The 21,547-nt window shown below is 34.6% G+C and overlaps 1 protein-coding gene across 1 annotated transcript in view; it reads right to left on the reverse strand.

Annotated features, from left to right (window-relative positions):
* The window catches only part of Gbe1 (1,4-alpha-glucan branching enzyme 1), a 247,403-nt gene that overhangs the window by 134,595 nt on the left and 91,261 nt on the right, over positions 1-21,547 (reverse strand). Inside the window, exon 4 of the mRNA XM_041678667.1 lies at positions 445-570. Within this exon, the coding sequence (XP_041534601.1) occupies positions 445-570 (126 nt within the window). The remainder of the gene's footprint in view (positions 1-444; positions 571-21,547) is intronic.

Consider the following 21,547-nt stretch of genomic DNA (forward strand, 5'->3'; position numbering starts at 1 on the left):
GCAAGATTAAGTAATATAAATGACTGAAAAATTAGTTCTAAAATGCACATATCACATGTGGAACAAAATCATAACCCCTAAATATAGTAGTTTGCCATTTCACCGTCCTTTTCAAAACTATACATATCCATCTTCACATACTAAATTTTTAAGACTTTGTACATTTGAAATTGTAACCTAAAATATTAATATTCCTTTTTGATAAGTATATAGAAATTTTCTGTTTTTTACTAACTTCAAAACCAGGCAGAAAGAGAAACCTTACTTCTGTTTCATGGGCAAGATACAACAGAAAATGATATAAGATGTATAATATAGGAACACTGTCAAGCAAAACACTAAGCAAGCAAAACATTGAGCATTGTCACAAAAGCTATAAAATATAAAAATTATTTTCCCAAGAAATACTGAAATAAGTAATTATTTAAAATCTGCTTTTCTCACTTTATATGTGTCATCTGGATCCCAGTGTATCCAATCATAATTCACATTGTCACTTTCACGAACCACATACTTGGCCCACGGTGAAATGCGATACAAAATCTCACCACTTTTACTGGTAATGACGACCTAAAAAGAAAATGAGATGGCACTGATTTAAAATAGCCCCACAAAACATAGTGGAGGACATAGTTAAAGAGCACTGCCGGATGCAGGAGATCAAATGAGTTAAAAATTCAGGTGAGTTCCCAGATGTGTATCCATAAGAACATATTTAAATTCTTTGTTCATCTGCTATTACTATATGATCATTAAAGTTATGTATAAGTTTATATTATATGAACCTCTTTCTAATATATCTATCCTTTTTGCTGTGTGAACAGAACAAAACATCATTTTGGAACATTATTTTGCTGACTTTCCTGTATACATAAATATCATCAGAAGCCAATGAGTTCTAAGTGACAGAAGGAACAGACACACTATCCCTGCTCCTATACACTGTGTTCAGTTACAGAAAGAATACAATGATTTAGTCACTGATGTTGACACCATTTGTTTTTGTTGTTTGGTGTGGGAGAATTGTCTGTTTTCTGTCAATCATGTTTTAAATAAATGCTGATTGGCCAGGCAGGAAGTATAGGTGAGTCAACCAGACAGGAAGTAGAGGTGGGGCAATGAGAACAGGAGAATGCTGGGAAGGAGGAAGCTCATTCCTCCCTAGTCCTGCCCAGACCACAGAAGAAGCAAGATGTGACCTGTACCGCTGAAAAAAGTTACCAAGCCATGTGGCTAACATATATCAGAATGATGGATTAAAATAAGTAATAAGAGCTAATAAGAAGCCTGAGCTAATGGGCCAATCAGTTTTATAACTTATGGAGACTCTCTGTGTGATTTTCTTTGAGACTTGCCAGTTGTGGGAACTGGGAAGGACAGAAACCCCAATGAGCTGGCCCTCATGTTACAGATATTGTTGTTGTTTTATTTTTTTTTTTTCATTTTACATACCAGACCTAGTTTCCCTTCCTGCCCCTTCTCCTCCTCCTACTTCCCCCAATTCCACCACCTCCCACACCATCCACTCCTAAGAGGGGGTAAGACCTCCCTTGGGGAGTCAAGAAAACCTGGTATACTAAGTTGAAGCAGGACCAAGCCCCACATCAAGGTAGAGAAAGGTATCCATCCCACCATAGGGAATGGGCTCCAAAAAGCCAGTAAATACACCCATGATAAGTCCTGATCCCACTGCCATGCATTACCCCCTGCAACAGATCAAGCCACATAATGGTCACCCACATTCAGAGGACTTAGTTCAGTCAGTCCCATGTAGAATCCCCAGCAGTCAGTTCAGAGTCTGTGAGCTCCCAATAGCTCAGATCAGCTATCTTTGGCTAACACCATTTCTTTTGGTATTTCTGAGAATCACCTTCGAGGAAACTATAAATCAGACAACCCTACTGAATGCTATATAAAAATGGATATTTCCAAACTCACCACCCCACCACAATGGTGCCAAACCACTGAATAATCGGCAGTCAACTAGGCCTGCATTTTCATCTTTGGAAGGCTTGGAAATTAAGGAAGCAGTGAAAACATGGTACTCAATATCTTTAGCGTTGTCAGTGATACATCATTTGTCTTCATCCTGGAAATCCCGAACTTTCTGCCAGAATTTGTGAAGTGGTAAGAGGAAAACTCCCAAGCTTGTCATTAGGGTATAACCAATAGACACATCTGACAAAGAGGATTAATTCCTCCCCTGAATGAATTATTTTCCTCAAATGTACTGTTTCTTCTTTCCGTAACATGTATCAGTAGGGACACATTTTATTGTAAATAACTTCAACTTTCTGTTTCATTTTCCTTTCATAGAAATGTACATATAATATGATGAGCACAGCTTTCCCCTAAACCTGAAAAGTTATAGTTTATATGTAACAACTTTCTAACGACTTCCTTGTGTTTTTCTTACTAACACAAAGTGTCCAGGGAGAACCCTTCACTTTCAGTGCCTCTTCAGAATGTCTTTATTCTCAGAAACCAATTAGGAGTATTATGATAAATCCAACTAGGAGACAGCAACCGAGGAAAATGATACTATCTCAGACTTATACATAAACATAATGAACATATATATCATGTCTACCCATCACATAAGATATGTCACAGGGAACAGGCTGATAATTTGCAAACTGTTAACCATTTAGTAGCTGACTTATGCTAATTGTAGAAATCCCAGGAGGAATCCAGTGTTGCCTGGGGTTGTCCTATAAACTACCAAGTAGTATGAAAATACTTTTATCTCACAGTAAATACAGCCAAACATGTATTATACTTGTCAGTACTACTCATTAATATGTCTGAATATTCAAATGGACATAAACCCTGAGATAAGTTCAAAGGACCTGTCACAATGCAGATAGCAACATCATAGACTATCAAGAAGGACCTACATGGTAGAATGAGATCAGATTTCTCAAGCTCACCTCTAACCTCCATAGGTATGACACAGTCACACAGCTACAAACACACACACACATACACACACACACACACACACACACACACAGATTTTGTTGGTTCCAGGCTGCTCAGCCCCAAAATAATATAATATTTATATAATATAGTATAATATAATATAATAAAAGCCCTGTCTTTATAGTTATAGTTTTCCTTAGTTATAATAAAAGATAAAGTAGATATAAATATTATAACTGCAATTCTTGCTTGACAGGTGTTTTGCTGTATGTAATTTTTCTCTGTTAAAGTTAAAACCTTCTTTTATATTTAAACAGAAAAGGGGAGGTGATGTGGGATTTCCCTTTGTATGCTTTGAATAGCATTTGTTAATAAAGATACTGGCTTTGCCTGATAGGGTAGAAGCGAGCTAGGTGGGAAAAAGAAAACTAAATAATGGGAGGAAAAAGGTGGAGTCAGGAGAAGCATTGAGCTGCAGCCGGAGACAGATGTGCTGAAACTTTCCTGGTAGGCCATGACCTCGTAGTGATGCACAGATTAATGGAGATGGGTTAAATTAAGATGTAAGAGTTAGCAAATAAGAAGCTAGAGCTAATGGGCAAAGTAATGATTTAAATAATATAGTTTCTGTATGATTATTTCGGGAGTCTGGGCAACCAGGAAAACAAAAAGCAGCCTCCTTATTACAGACATACACATTCATGTCAAAAATATGAAAAGAGGTTAAGAGGTTTTTGGTTTATTCTTGTTGTTGTTTTGTTTTGTTGTTGACTTAGGGTGTCTTTCTTTAGCTCTGGATAACCTAGAGCTTGCTATGTAAAACAAGTTATCCTCAGTTATCACAGTGATTCACCTACCTCTGTCTTTTCTGAAGAGCTGGGATCAGCATATATCCCACCAAGCCAATCACAAAAAAAAAAAAAAAAAAGTATTTACTGGAGGAAATACATTATCTTATTTTATTTTGGGTTTTGAGATAAAGTCTCACTTTGTAACCCACTTTGACCTTGATTTTACACTTCTGCCTTGGTCTCCAGGCTGATGAAATTCCAAGTTTGTGGTACCATATTCATCAAGCCATCATATTCTGAATTTTCTAATTGAAAGGGTAAAAAAAATCTGAAATATATTCTTATATTTGAATACATTTCATTGTGAACTTTAAATCTGCATTTCTGTATATAAAAAAAGGCTAGGTATACAAAGATAGCCACAAATGACTAATGCAATTGTGATGGATAACGTTCTCCCTACTTGACTACATGCGGAATCAATTAAGAACTAATAATGCAACGGTGAATAATCAAGGTCCCTTGTATATAAATAACAACTTCATGGATAAATTTTTATAAAATTGTGAAAACTCCTTTGGTAATATTTACAAACTTGGGTTGTATTTGGGCTATAAATGATATTACACCATTTGTATACAGATCTTCCTTGAGAACTAAATAAATAACTGAGCTTCAAGTACTAAATAAACATTGCTATTTTTTTTAAAAAAAAACTAGTTTATTAATAGTTTTATCTTGATAACAACAATCATGTTTTAGAGACCTCCATCTTTGTTTCTCAACTTAGTTCATAAATTTCAATTAATTAAATAACTTTATATAAACCATATATGGACATAAATAAATATCCATATTTTGTCCTTTGTATCTACAAAGAGATATAGGATTGAGAGAAGTGGAATAGAGAAATTAAATGATTAGACTAAACCCCTATGTCTTGTGTTATGCAATAGTAGGTACTATACAAAGGAAGGAAAGAAAACAGCCTTCTTCATAGTTGAGCCACAAAAGCAATACTTTTTTGATAAAGTCTCACTAGCTCTTACTATTTAAACTTTGTACAACATATATAAAATAATAAGATAAAAGAGAACGGAATTGTTTATTTAGGAACACACTATCACAATTCAAAGAAAATATTTTCTTTCTCCAATTAAAAAGAAAGAAAAGGACAAAAGATTGTCCAATTTGAATCCATAAGAATTTGAAATCAAGTAGTGAAAAGACTTCTCTAACAAAAAAAAAAGGCGATTAAAAGAGAACATTTTTAAAGATGAAGAATATTAGCAATAAAAATATCTGTAATAAGAAACTAATCACTATTAAGAAAAAGTTATACCAAATTTTAAGATGAGGGGTACTCCCATATAGGACAAGAACAGACTATTTTTAAGGCGAAATATTCAATTACTTTGCCTTTGGCTTAGGACCAAGAATATGGACATAAGCATTGATCTCTGTGACATGGGCAGAAAGAAACCACAGAATTCTGTCAAAGAAAATTGGGTGGAGAGCAGTAGTTGTATCTCCTAAAGGCAGGTCCTTATTTAGAATGATTGAGAAAAAAAAGGTGTTTCATTCCTATAAAAACAAGTACTATTCCTCCTTTAAGTCCCCCAGTCTTTTAATATGAATAAAATTTATTAGAACTATTTTCCCCATCACTGAGACAAATATCATAGAAATAAAGAAACAACTAAGCAGAACTAATAAAGTGTTTGCTATTTTCAAGTGTATTACCTGAACAAAAACCTTGTAAAAGAAGGGAGGTTACTAAATAAAGAGAAAATCCAAATGCATTATTTGAGATTGAGGAAGCTGGTATTGAAAATGGCATTCCTGAGCAAGTAAGAATAACTACACCTAAGCCAAAAGAAAAGGAACAATGTTAAGCTGTTTTAATTGAGTAAAGATTGACTTAGGTGTCTTAGGCTAGGAAACAAATGAATTACTTATAATATTAAAATAAAGGATTTAAACATCCAAGGTATTGAAAGATCAATATAGAAATCAAAGAAAAAAGTCATGAAAAGGTAAGGAAATCCGTGAGTTTGCATTATTGAAAAAATGAGTTTCAAAGAGATTCATCCATGTGCAGTGAATGCTGGAAATATATTATGTAAACAGTGCTATAATATGGTACGGTGGCAAAACAAAATCTAAGACACACGTTCAGAAGTGAGAGAGAAGAAGGTTACGAAGATGAGTTGAAGTTTTTTGGAAATCTTTCATCAAGTATCAGTATAAAAGTCTATTTGGTAATAAACTGCACCAATTGAAGAATGAATCTGATTCTTAGGCAATCACTCTAAGTACTATTTCATTGAAATAAAATTCAAAGTGTAAAGAAGGGAAATGAAATGATTCAACCTCCAGAAAAAAAAATGCAGAGGAACTGCAAAGACCATCTACTGAGTAGGAATTTTAAGAATTATACGTTAAGAAAATATTTAATTACTTATTTAATAAATACAGACTAGAATCTTGAAGAGTACCTAATGACTACTAAAAAAATTAGTTAATGATAGGAATTCCAAATCCTAAGCACTCTTATAATCCTCTACAAATTTAAGTCTCAAAATAATGATTTAAATACTGTCATTATTTCTCTTATCTTCTGTAGAAAGTCTGTTTTTGCTAGGTACAAGTGGCATTTGGGAAATGAGAACTATAAGTAGTTTTATATAAACAAGGATTGAGAAACATGTATAGGTATAATGTGAGAAAGGAAAGAAATGTTTCATATAGTGGGAAACAATAACTACATGTTTTAAGATGCAATTTGAGAACACCTGATGACCTCTTGTCAATTGATTTTTATATACATTTTCTAAATGGTTATAAAATACAGTGAAGAACTGAAGTGACCCTTTAACAATGGACTCGGGCAGTGGAGGTGTAACAATGAGGATAAGAAGTAGCCCTGATCAATACAACGATCATCATGATACAGTTATTTACTTGAAACCTTTCTTACTGAGGTCTGTTCAAATTACTAAACATAAATTCCCTGTGTCATTTTCTCTAAAATATTCTTTCCATCACTTTTTATTTGACTCTTTAGGGTACGCTGATTTACAAGGGGCAAATGTAATGTTGTTGCTATATTTTGATGGTTGAAGTGAACAGCAATATTAGTAAGGGGGAAAAAGGAGGAAAAGAAATCACACCGTTAAATTTGAAGAGATTAACAATAATGTCGACATTTACCAATACTTATCTGTAGTATTCAATAAAGCTTCAGTTTAAATGTAAATGTTTAATGCATGAAAGGCTGGACAGTATGTATTTTGCTATAAACAATACAAACTTTTATAATTAGTTGGGGGCATACCTGGCAAAAGTGAATTTTTTTATTAAACGTAAGCAAGAATAATAACCACCTAAGTAGTCAAAAACTGTAACTTCTTCCTCTTTTTTTTCATTAAAGCTATAAACAAATAGAAGTTGGGGACTGAGAGATGGTTCAGGGATTAATCCTAGCAGTTCTTCCAGGGGCTCATAGTTTGGATCTCAATAACCAAGGGGTAATTCAGCTCCAGGGGATCCTAGCCCCTCTTCTGGTCTTTATGGGCTTCTGAATGCATCTGTACATGTAGGGATAAGTCCCGCCCCTTAGGGGGCGTGTTCGCCTCGGGCTAATGTTGGCCTATAAATTTGGCGAGCATGCTCCCAGTGGTCCCTTTCTGCTTTCCTGGTCTCCGCAGGAACAGTGGTTCTGTAAGTCTATTTCGCCATTAAAGCTATATATATTTTTACAATCTGTCTGCATTCGTTTACGCCGTTACATGTACATACCAGTACACAGAAACATACACACATGCATATGATTAAAAGAAAGTCATTAAAAAAGAAAACAAAAACTAGATGCCTATATACTTTAGAGCAAAAAACTAAAGAAAAGACACTTCTACTTTTAAAAATTGCGCATTTCTAGAGGACAATAGAAGAAAGCTTTCAGTTCTTCAGACTTTTATAATCACATTTAATATATTATAAACACAGGGATAGACTAAAGACTAAAAGATCATAAAACAATTAGATACTTGGAGTACAATAATACAAAGACAAAAATGCTTAGTCGTACATTGAAGCATTTCTAAAAATGCAGTGAGGAGACAGATTTATAGAGTCTAACAGTCTAGACACATATGATCATTTATAGAAGAACTTAAAAAGAATTTTTTTTATTTTTATTTTTGTGTACTCTCTTATACATCCAATTGTAGCAATAAGAGAAGTCATCTTTAACAAGAATGATTTAGATGTGTGGACCTGTTTTGACTGGGAAACTTTTGGGGCTCAATGCAGTAGGAAAATGCTAGTCAATTATACATGTCTCCTCAAGGACTTTTCTGTCCTAGATAAAGAGTCAGAAATCACGTAAGAAACACCACAAATTATGATTTCTGAGCCCTGACTCTAATCCCCACCACTAACTTCTCTGTTGCCCTTCAACACAGTTCTAGGTTCTGTGGATTTCAGTCACTTCAGGGAAGCCAAATATGAAACAGGAAAAACAAAAGGTAAGATGAGATAATCAACTTTTATTTTTTCTTAAAGATAAATGGTAATAGAGAATAGAAAACTAACACCGGTGCATTGTGGAATATATTTCCAATACCCTACAAATGAATTCATTTTTCCAAATAATATAATGTATTTTTCTTTGAAATTTGAAGTATTTTTTTGTATTTTAACTTTGTTTCATATATTTTAAAAATAATTTAAAATTTTTCTATTTGTATACATACACTAATTCTAAAAATTTAAGTGTCTTAAACAATAAAAAAATATAATTTCACATAAACCCAAATTAATTTCATATAAATTGCTAAAGTTCTTTGTGTTGATTCAGAGATGTTTGGTGCTTATATTTTACATCATTTATTTAACAAAGTATGTCCCAGCAAGAGGTCATAGATTCATAAGAGTTCATAAGACTTCTTGATGGTTTTGGTGTTACAATGAACTCTATCCTATCTAACTTTAAAAAAATAATGTCTTAATCTTCTTTTCTATATGCTGTAGTTGGATTTTTTGGAGCCACGAGCTTTTTCCCAAATAATGACACAGAGACATATTATCAATTATGAAAGCTAGGCCTTAACTTAGGCTTTCCCCATTAGCTCTTGTAACTTAAATTAATCTTTACATATTAATCTACATTTTGTCTCATGATTTTTAACCCTTCTTTCATCTTGCACCTCATGTTTTTTTTGTTTGTTTTTGTTTGTTTGTTTTGTGGCTGGCTAGTAAATCCACGCCTTCTTCCCAGAGTTCTCTCTCTCTAGCAGAAGGCCCTGCTACATCTCTTGACAAGCTACTGGCCATCTGGCATTTTATTACACCAATCACAACAATACATTTTAAAAAAGTGTATAAAGATTCCAATATGTCACAGAACTCCTTCTGAAGATGTTTGACATCTTCAAAATGAATTACTACTACTACTGAAATGGAATGATTTTTTTTCATTTTTTTATTTTTCAATTAATTTATAAATTTTAATTCAATGTTTTAGCAAATAATGTCTCTTTTCAAAGTAATCTTCCAGCACCCCTGAAAGGAAAATACTGTAATTTAGAGAATACAAAGCTTATAACACTAGTTTTTTTTTTTCTTCTTCATGTAATGTAGGCCTAGCAATCAGACCTAAAAGAATCTGAAAGAACGGAATGAGTGAGTGAAGTATATCATAAAGTAAAGCATTTTAACCTATAAGCCATGAATGTTGCTTAATTTGATAAAAATACCATCTTCTTCTTAGGTACAGAATGAGAAACACAAGAAAGCCACCAGTCTGTGAAAATAAAGTAGCTCACAAAATCTATAGTTTCTATATACACTTTCCTACATGTGATTACATATGTATTCAGAATCAGCTGTCTTGCCAAAAATAATCACAAAAATATGTTCGATTTGAAGAAAGCATCTTCAAACCACATGTCTTCAAAGTTCAAGTTTTAAGATGTATGTATATTCTTTCAACAGAATTTCAATGATTATTCTGTAAAGTGTATGACGGATACTTAAAATAAACATAAATGCTCAGCAGAAAAGCCAGAGAATGGAGACTCATGTACCTCAGCAAAACACTGGATTGTAGAAGCAACCCTGCTTAAACACAGAAAAACTCATTACTAAAGCAAGTCAAGGAAAGGTTGCACAGTTTGGACTCACAAAGAAGAAGTACTGATAGCAATATGGACAAAAGAAGACAATGGAGTCAGTTACAAAATTAGATGAGCAAGAACAGAAAACCCGGAAATGCTGTGCAGAGGGAGACAGGAGATGGGAGAGAGACCAAATTGTTTAGGTTCAGAAAAACCCATGGGAGACTGAAATAGCCAAAACTCTTTGGAAACAGAAAACTAATTCTTTAGAAACCAGACATACCATTGATGCAAACATTGGTTTAAATATGAGTTTGTATCACAGAAACTAATAATAAATGCTGCTGTTCAGCTGAGAAACTAGTTTAGTAAGATTGTAGAGGTTCCTACAAGACACAGAATAGAATTTTAAGCTCAGCTTACAATTGTTTTTAGTGTCAATCAATTATTTACCTAAACTGTCCATAGAAAAATTATCTATTTTCCCATTAGAAAGTTTTAAGAATTACTGGTGATTTCAGTCTTATTTATCAAACATTTGCTTGAAGAACTAGTACGTGCATTCATAACAATGGAGAATTGTTATACACTGTCTATAATCACCAATGCAAAACATTACAAATCATTGTTTCATTAGCGTTAGCTCTTCAAACAAGTGCCCATGACTGCTTATAAATGGGACATCCGTCAATGACACAGAATTAATTGGCCCTCACAAACTAACCACAGTTAGCATGATGATACAGTAAATCTACTGTGATACAAATATGAAAATGTCAAAGACCTTGTCATTGACAAAGGCAAAAACAGCATTAGCTATACAGTCTTCTATTTGTATTACTACATAACATTATAATGTATATTCTAAGACAATATATTCAAAATCAAAAGTAATTCACAAACATGCCTCAAAATATTCACACACTTTCATTATTGTTATATTAAATTTAGTTTTTGTAGAGTAACATAATACTTTCAGTCTCATAATAATGTCTACTTTTGAATAAGTTCTGAAAATAATATACGAAGATGAAGAAAATAGATGAGAATCACCAAAGAGAAGTTAGACACAAACAGAAAAACCAGTTACAGACTCTTGTAAATACTTTCTTTTTACAAGTATTTATAATTTTACTCTATTTATAGCAGTCTTATTTTGATGATTTTAAGAGTTTTTACTTCTCTAAATATGACTTACTTTACCTTCATCCTTTGTAGTTAAACCTGAATAACATATAAATACAGAGAGAAGAGGGGTAAGGAAAAACAGATTTAAGAATGTTTGGTGATAATGTAGGATGAATAACCACAAATGTTTCAAAAGCTGCTGGGTAGTGGGAAGCCAAGCTTCTGATGATTGTTTTCTTTGCCTTCCCTGTTACTAGGTTAAATGTTACTAGTTAAATGTTTTTAATAGACATTATAAATTTTACTTAATGATTAAAAAAGCAATAAGCAATTACTTCTCTTAAAATAAAAATGAAAGTTATTTGAAAAAATAAAAATATTGCCTGGGTTCCAACATCAAGTGGATGGAGTTCTCCATCTGAAAGACATGTCCATGTGCACTTGTGAGCTCAGGCTATATGTCTGCATTAATACCATAATCTCTCAAAGTAGTGGGGAACCTCAGAAAGCCAAAAATAGGATTTTACTTTTTCATGCTCAGGGAAAAAGAAAAAGAATTGATATGTGAAAACTATTTACTCTTGGTCTAAATGACATACTTTGGCTTTCCAAAAGAGGGAGCCGGAACTCCACAGACAGGACAGAATCAACGTGGCACTCTGGTATTCTGTGCCCATTTTAGCCTTTTAAGTTTAATTGCATAAAGAGCATAGCTAAATCAATGAAAGATATCATGATCCACAATCATAAAAGAAAAGCTGCTTCAAATTCTCTGTAAACATTCAGTAGTAAAATCAAAATAGGATGTAAGTCTTGTATTTACTTTTCCAAACTGTTGTATTTGCATTTTTAGATATCTGAAGAATCTAGGACCTCAGATGTTATAGATGCTTAAAAAATGGATGCCAATTATTACTTGAAAATTCAGAGTTGTTACTGCTCAAAAATATAGAGAAAAAACTAATCAACATCTGAAAATGATTATAAAATACTAAAATTTCTATCTTGTCTGTAGGATCTCCTTGATGAAAATGATGTCCAAGACACTTCATTAACTACCTCATACCCTTAAAATGTATTTTTGAAAATCGAGAATACATTATACATTTTAAGCTAGTTAAAAGCAATCCAAAGTATTAAAAGACTCAAAGTAAAGAAAAGGTCTGTAAGAGAATAATCATTAACTGTGAAATAAAAATATTAGCATTCAATCACAGATTCAGCCTGAAAATAAGAATACTATCACTTAATTCTAAGAAGAATGTGAAACCTTTAGGTTAAATATTGGCAAACAGATAATACAAACACACACCACAGAGAGACAGAAAGAGAAAGAGAGAGAGAGAGAGAGAGAGAGAGAGAGAGAGAGAATGTGTATATATGGGAGGGAAGACAAAATAACAGGAGAATAATTTTAAAACCATATATAAATTCTGAGACCATGTATAATATCTTTCATTGCAGAATATTTGATCCCAGTGTGAACCAAAAACATTGCATTATTTACAGAAATTAAAAAAAAAACTTGCATTTACCTATGGTGTGGCTCAAACATACTACACACCATCAATCCAAGTGCATTCTTCTTGAATACTATAAACAAGATTAACTAAAGCCAGCTATAGGTTAAAAGGCTGAGCATGCAGCCAGGTGACAGGAAAACTGATGTGGGATTCCCTTCTGTATGCTGTGAATATGTTTTACTACCATTGGTTAATGAATAAAGCTGTTTTGGCCAATGCCTCAGCAGAGCAAAACCAAGTGGGAAATCTGAAGAGACATACAAAGAGAAAGTAAGCAGAGTCAAAGTAGATAGATGCCCTAGAAACTTTCTAGTAGGCCACAGGCTCATTGTAATACACAGATTAACATAAATGGGTTAATTTAAGTTGTAAGAGTTAGTTAATAAGAAGCCTGAGCTAAAAGGCCAAACAGTGTTGCAATTAATAAAGTTTCTGTGAGATTATTTGGATATGAGCAGTCGGGAAACAAATGAGCCATCTCTGCCTACAGAAACCTCAGAGAGCTAGAGGAAGTAAGGGGAAAATAGACACAGAAGAAATAGAAGGGAGGGACATAAAGTTTGAGAAGTTTTCTTTGAGATAATATAGGAGGGAAGGCTCTTTCTAGGATATCTGCAGGGAAGAAAGGCCAGCCAGGTGTTTTATTTGCTTCTCTGAACTAGCAGGTTTTCACCCCAGCATCTACCTCACAAGTCTTTATTGGTAAATATCAAACAATTAAGGTTCAAATAAAAACATCAAGTATAATAATATTAGAAATATTTTAGTAACAAAAAGTGATATTTTGAAGTTGAAATAGATTAGAAAAGACAAAAATTGGAATAAAACAGATGCTAAGCACTGGAAATAAATAAAAACAACACCACATAAAGCCTAGAGGAGTACAGGAAACAAAGTTTGCACATGAGAAATTAGCAATCTTAACAAAAGCTTAAAGTTAAAAAAAAAAACAAAAAAACAAAAATGCTATACTGACTTCAGGATTCTTAACAATCAAGAAATTTTCAACAGCTTGGTTCCCAAGCAACTGTACAAGATACAATACCTATATAATAAACCAAGTATTTGTTACTTTCCTTAATTCAGTCACAACTCTCTAACTAGAAGCAACCAAGAGAGAAAGCAATAGTCAGGTTTATGGTTGGAGGGGGCACACTTCATTTTGGTGGAAAAAAGTATGGACAGCAGGAAGAGGCTTGTCACATTTCATACTTAACCAGGGAGGGGAAACAGAACAGGAAGCAGGCAGGTTATAAAACATCAAACACTACCACCAACAATCCACTTCCTCCAGAAGCTCCATTTCCTAGGAGTTCCAAAATCTTGAGAAACAGCACCATGAACTTGGGTCTTCAGGAACTTATGAAGGACATTGCACATTTAAAGAACAGCAGACCATTTTCAGCTTTTACAGGTATGGTCACACTGTCAGTAGGCACGAAATTGAATGTGTAAATAGAGCAAATAAACTGAGGCCCCAGCGGTCAAGCAATCGCTCAAACTGCCTCACCAATTATTGTACATGTCAATATTCCCAAACATTGTAAGGTATCAAAATCATGGGAAACTGTTTCAAAATAGAGAGTATGTTCCCTTCTTTATGGAGGTACAAAGTTATCTCTGGAAACATGTGTGTGATTAGAACAGACAGACGTCTTCCAAAGAGCACAGTGTTCAAAAGAGGCATCTATCATATCACCAAGGTCTTCTGTAGTGGGAAGAGAAAGCAGCCAGAGCAATTCAGAGAGGAAGCAATAAAAGCCAGTGCTAACGATGAAAAGAACAATATTCCAGCAATCCTGCTGAGGTAGAATCAGCTAAATTTCCTGACAGATTGGAAGTGACAATAAAAGAGAGACAAAAGGCACAAGAACTGTAAGTTTATAGTTTAGAGACACCAACAGGAAAGTAGACCCTTGGAGAGCAATAAGTAATTTAGGAGGTTATGTGAGTTTACAAGTAAAAAGTAATAAGTGTGTTTCACACACTACATGCCAGGTCAGAGCCTCTCTTGTTTAGATATGCCTCATTCCAGGAAAGTTTTGATTTGTACATAGAAATAAAGGTGCATTATTGTTTAAAATAGATTCCATTTTTTTCTCTAACCTAGGTATCGCAAATACTATGTATGGTATGTGAGCATCCATAAATGAATATAGTTTCTGCTTATATATCAGTTTACCTTTCCCATTCTCCAAGAACATATATACATTATTGAGACCCACAGTTGACATGCTAAACAATATTGATTTTACTCTTCAAGACAGAATAATAATAAAAAAAATTTAGACCAGCAAAAGGAAAGTGTCTGGTGAGTCCTACTCATAATATTATTTTCAAATATAAATTACTTTCAACATTAATCTATTAAATTACTATAATCAAGGAATTAATGAAATCACACTGTTTGTAAACAAGTATTGTTTGCAAATGCTACCTAGCATCTATTATGAGTAAAAGAAACTTTACTTGCTAGCATACAATTTAGTCATGTGGTCAGATCTTTAACGACACTAAGATATATTACAGGTATTGATCTTTTTAGAAAGGTATGTTCCTTTCAGAATACATGCTCACGTTATAGCTATATAAAATGTACCATAAATAATCATAAACTAAAATATCGAGAAGTTAAGCTAATTTATTTCAAACAAAATTTCAGCACAGTACACAAGTCACAGATAATGGGTAAATCATTACATCAGCCTTCTGAAGTTTTAAGAAGAGACTGCAAGGTATTTTTCCTGGGGTTGTTAGAGGTCACTAGGAAGATAATCTCCACTGCAGTAAGAACGGCATACTGCCTATTCTGTGGACTGAACTGTGCAAGCATCCTGCAACCAGAGCCCCAGTGTTATCCAGTACTCACACCTGCAAAGCATTCACACTGACATGCTTTACCATATTAATTAGAACATGCTGACCCCTCACACCCAGTTCTCAGATTTGATTATTCTCAACTCTACTAGTTTTTCTATTTTCTAATAGTTCTCATTTCTTTAAATAAGTCATCTTTCTGTCATTTTGCCGACTTCAGTTCAGTCTCATCATCTATGATTTTTCTGATATATTTTATCAAGTTGTCTTCTGAGGTTGTAGGGAGATAGACAAATTGTACTCAAGATGTAACTGACAAAATACAGTGACTATAAATATCATTATGAATTCTCAGTTATTGTTGGAAGTGATTTTATGAACACTATAGCAACTGAGTTTGAACTTTATGATTGAGAGGGCAAGTGCTGAACCATCCATCAGATAGTGCCTTAGAATAGTTTTATGAAATATTGATTCTGTATCCACAATGTGTACAACAATGCAATCACTTTGGGCATAATGCAGCATGGTCTCTTGCAATACACATGCATAAAGCTAGATAATTATGGAGTAATAATGAAGGAAGATATAATTTTAAAGGAAATGATTTTACCCTCTCATCAGTTCTGTCCTATACATAGCCACTATATAGATGAAGCCAGAGAGTCCTTTGTCAAAAGTCATGCTGTTGTCTGGCTACGGAAATGACAGTTTGGTGGAGTTTATATTTGCGCACTTTATGTGACCACTACAGTGCAAAAGGACACTGGGAGAGGCAGCTTCTGAAAGGTCATAACACAAGTCCAGGTATAAAGCAAAATATCTGGGACGCAGAGTGCCTGGGAGGGAAATATATTATGTTAACCCACATTGTGTACATATAAGGTAGCCAGGTGAGACACAGTATGACTTCCTCCGGTGCTTTTAAGCAGTAAACTCAAAGGATATAGGTTGCACTATCAAATGCATTATAGAAGAACCAAAACTTAAATAATGAAAAACATAGCCAGGTAGAATAAAAGTTACAACTACAGTTCTTATTTATTCCGATACAAATCAGAAAGTTGAAAATCACTTGGGTATTTTTCTTGCAAAATGCCCTGAATCTATTAGATGTTTCTAAGGACAAACTAGGAAGAGTAAAAGGACAAACTAGGAAGAGTAAAAGGATCAGAGATGTAACTTGCTCAAAGAAATACAACTTAAAGCTGGAAAAAAATAAAATATTACACTCAAAAGATTTTAATCCAATCCATTTGTACAATATAATCTGTCATGACATCCAGATAATGAGATGGTAAATAGACAACATCTTTAGAAAATACTGACTTAATTTACTGCACCTTCTCTAATGCATTTCCTTTAGGCAAATTTGTGTAGCGGTACCATCATTGATTTAACATAACTGTAAGAATTCCTCCCTCCCAAGGTTGTGTTGGAAAAGGATTATAAAAAGTTTCTAGGGTTGTTTTTGTTGTTGTTTTTCTACAATGTAATTGGTTGTGTGGTATGGGGGGAGTAAAATGTAAGCATAGGTGGTGGAGAAAAGGAAGAGAAGGAGTCAATAAAGATGTCACTATCCTTGGTTTTTCTCTCAAACAAAATAAACTAACATGCACTCTTTTCATCTGATCCATACAACTCCTCATTAAAATTAGTACACTTGCATATTATAACTAACAAAAATAAAGTCTTCATATTTTTTTCTAGGCATCCTGATATCTACAAAAATAAATAAATAAATATATAAAAGAAATAATACATAAGGAAGCAATTTCTCAAAGTAATTATATCCCATTCTAATGGTTCTGTGCCTTAGATCACAGATCCTTTGAACAATTCTTAGAAACAGGAGGATCAAGATCACAAAAGGACAGAGATATCTTGATCTAGGGAGCCATCATAGGGCTAGAGAGAAACATTCCACTAAGAAAATTCCCAGGAATCCACAAGTATGACCCAGCAAGACTCTAAGCAATAGTGGAGAACTGACCTTTCCCTGTAATTAGATTGATGACTACCTTAATTGTCATCATAGAACCTTCATCCAGCAACAGATGGAAGCAGATGCAAAGATTCACAGTGAAACACTGGGCTGAGATACCAAAGTCCAGTCAAAGAGAGGGAGGAACAAAATATGAGCAAAGGGATCAAGATCATGATGGGGATACACACAGAAACAGCTGACCTGGGCTAGTGGGAGCTCACTGACTCCAGACTGACAGTGGGGGAACCAGAATAGGACCAAACTATGCCCTCTGAATGTGGGTGACAGTATGGCAATGTGTGGGGTCACAGGCAGTGGGACAAGGATTTATTCCCAGTGCTTCAACTGGCTTTCTAGAGCCCATTATCCTTGATGGGATACCTTGCTCAGCCTAGATATAAGGGAGGGGGTTGGTCCTGCCTCAAAGTGATGAAATAGACTTTGCTGATTCCCCATGGGAAGCCTTATCCTATCCAAGGAGAGGATGGGAGTGGGTTAGGTGGGAAGGAGTAGGAGGAGGAGAGTGAGAACCAGGATTGGTATGTATAATGAGGAAAGATTGTGTAAAAATAAATAATTTTTTTTAGAAAAAGTGACTTTGAATCAGCAGCATAAGCACTACTTTGTCTTTGGGTATACAGATATTTTCAATCACTTGAATACTTGTTTAAGGCAGGTTCTCAGGTCCCCTAGACCTATTGAATCAGGGTGGCTCTCAGATGATGGGCACATGTGTTAAAGTTTGATAGTTTGCACTTCAGAATACTGCTACATAGATTTGGGGTTATGACTATGATGAATGTCAGAATCGCAATGTGGCTAACCACTCTTTGACATAGGAATTTTTAATTGAAAGCAAATAAAGGAATAGTTTACTCCGTACTCCTCCTTTTTTCAAAAGGGCAGTATATAGATTTTTCTCTTAGTAGGGAAACTCCAGAGAAGACAAAGAAATCTGCAAACAAACCTTACCCCATTAGTTTCATCCCATGTACTTAGAACCCTGAGTCTCCCCTCAAGGGATAACAAAAACTGTCTTCTATTGTTCTGACATTACTTTACAAAACTATTGTTCATTGTGGATGATGCTACATACCCTTTGATTCTAAACAGTCACACTGAATGCCTTTTGCTTCGGGTTTTTTTTTTAATGTGATGAACACTGCATTTATTAAAACAGTTCTTTTATTTCTTGTTATCTGTCATTTTGTTAAGGAGACCCAGCTGAAAATCTTGGAGAGGAAAAGATTACCTGCTCATCAGTGTGGCTAGGAAGGATATCTTAGGCCAGGCAGGGTGTGTATGAGAGCCACCATTTGAGCTTCTGATATCACAGAAAGGTGCTAAGGAAGAGGGGAGGCCAAGATCACTAGAAAAGTGATCAAGTACATCATGGACAGCTTGCTGAAGAATTTTCCTGTCCAATATTTTACAATTTTACCTTCAAATATGTTACAAGAAGCAAATTTTCAGAATGTTCTTATTTTAGTAAGATCCAGTTAACTAATGCTTGCCTTTAAAATGGCCAGCCACCTTACCTACATCCACAGCAGACTTCTTTGCAAAGTGCATCTAGTACTGTGTAAAATATTTTAAGATTTTTTTCTCATGAATTCTTACAACAGACAAATGTTGACACATACCCTTTCCCTAATAGTATGTGTTCTGCAATATTTTTGCAAAGACAGTGTGAACTTCACAATAGGATGTTAGGGAATGAAAATGTAACTCTGAGAAAGCTCTAACATCCATATACAGGCCTTCAGGTTCACTAGTCAAGAAAGTGTCAACAACAACAAAATAGTAGGTATATAAAACAAAACAACAAAAATTGTTTGAAAATAGGTTGATGATCTGAAAATGATTTGAGTAATTACAAATTTAGCTAGGTGAAGAAATGGGTTGGAGGGTGAGACCGTGTGTAGCACAGCACATGTGTGAAGATAAAAGGGATTGGTCCTCTCATTCTACCATGTGGGTTTCTGGCCCAGAGTTCAAGGCATTATGAAAGGAAGGAGGCATGTGCCTCTACAAACTGACTCATAGCACTAGCCCATTATTCTAAACTCTTAACTCATATTTTTATCTCAGACGTTCCTATCCAGCTTTCCTCAGAATTCAGCTTTAGATCTAGTTGGCTTATTTTTAATACACGTGTGTGTGTGTGTGTGTGTGTGTGTGTGTGTGTGTGTGTGTGTGCTGGCACCATGGCTCACACATTTAATTTCATGGTACTTCAACATTCACCCTTGTATGACTCACTTTATTTTATTACCTTAAACATATTCACTTTCTTTTTTTGAGAATAACCTTAGAATATATTTTATTACTCTGAATATTTAATTTCAACTTACACTGTTTACTATCTTAAGCCAATTTTTATTCTCAAACATTATATCCCATTTGCTATTTGTTCCATGAGGACCATGATGAGCTAGTAAGAATTTTTTTAATTTGATCATGTTCATCCTTCATGTTCCACCTCCAACTCTCTCCCACATCTCTCCAACACATTTTCCTCTCAACTTTGCATCATCCCTGTTTCTATAACCTACTATATCCACTGAGCCATGTCCTTATGTGGAGGGCTGAGATCATCCACCGAACATAAGTAAACCACCACCAGTAATCAATCACACTGTCAAAGGGGAATTCACTCCCTATTCCAGCAGCTCTCAACTGCTAATAGCACCTAAGGAAGGTATGAGGCCTCCAGAGCTATCCCCAGCTACTCTAGAATTTTGACTGCCTTGATCTTTTACAACTCTTATACAGACAATCACAGAGGCTGTGGAAGTAATTAGATCCAGAAGACAGAATTTCAAAGTAGACTGAAGTTTCTATCCCACAGCTATTCTCACATAATCATTCAGAGTCTTTATATTAATTACAAATGCTTGCACAATAGCTCAGGCTTATTACTATCTAGCTCTTACATTTTATGTTAACTCATATTACTTATTTACACCCTGCCACATGGCAGTACCTTTATTAGCATGACTCATCCAATTCCTGCTCCCCTATGTCTGGCTGGCAGCTCCAGACTCTTCTTTTTCTCATCCCAGCATTTTCCTAGTCTGGTTCTCCTGCCAGACTGTTCAGCTACTGGCCAGTCAGCTTCTTTATTAATCCAATCAAAGTGATTTATATTTAGACAGTGTAAACAAATATTCCACAGCAGTAGCGTCTCCTCCATCCTCTAGTTCTTATATTCTTTGTGTGTATGGAGGGGATTGTATGTATGTGTGGGCATATACATACTCATGCATGAGTGTGTGGTCACAGTTACTTTGCCCTCATCTATAATAACTGTAGCTGTAACAATTTATGAACAATTGGGTTTTTTTCCTGATTTCTCCTTACCTTTTTGTATAGTTAATTATTGTGGGCTTTCCCTTTAATGTTCTGATTTGAATAACCATCAAACTAATTATGCATGGGTGGTGGTGGTTGACATACCTTTAATCCTATCACTTGGGAGGAAGAGACAGGCAGAACTCTTGAGTTCAAGGCCAGCCTGGTCTACAGAGCAGACTCTAGAAAAGCCAGGACTACACAGAGAAATACTGTCTCAGAAAAAAATATATATATACCCACACACATATACACATATGTAGAGATTTATAGACACTAGATCACCATGAGATGATGCCATATTAATTTTTTTATGGGTTCTTTTGGGACTTCACTTTAAACTGCTGTTCTACTGACCATTCTTAACAAAAGATACTAACATTTTATACTATGTTCTCTCAATGTTGTTACTGTTGTTGCCAAGTATCCACTGAAAAACAATGACTGTAGAAATGTCTTCCAAATTGACAAATTGCTAAGAATTATCATTTAGATCAACATCTAACACTCTGGGCTTTAACTCCCATCCCCATTTAGTGATAATAGGAGATCTCTGAAAGTGTTGATATTAGAGCTAATATAGCGTATCTTCACAAAGTGTTCAAAAATGTTATCTGATGCATAATAAGTACTCTAAGATAAAAGAGAAAGACGGGAAGTTCTACAAAAAACCAACTTTATCATAGCCTATACTAGGAAGCAAATCTGATTGGCTAATTACTAGATTTTTGTAATTATGCAACCACTGTTTTCTTAATCAATGTTTACAAAAAGAAAACACAGAAAAGAAGCATCAGTTGGACTATAGCCTGTCTCCCTGTGATCATCTGCATAGTTGACACTTTTTGGGAAAAAAAAAAGTGTTATTTGTTCCCTAAGCAGCACATGATTGGCTTCTTCATCATA

This window comes from Microtus oregoni, unplaced genomic scaffold (genome assembly GCF_018167655.1).
Source record: "Microtus oregoni isolate MIOR12 unplaced genomic scaffold, Mior012 000030F_ref0000283, whole genome shotgun sequence".
Taxonomy (NCBI): Eukaryota; Metazoa; Chordata; class Mammalia; order Rodentia; family Cricetidae; genus Microtus; species Microtus oregoni.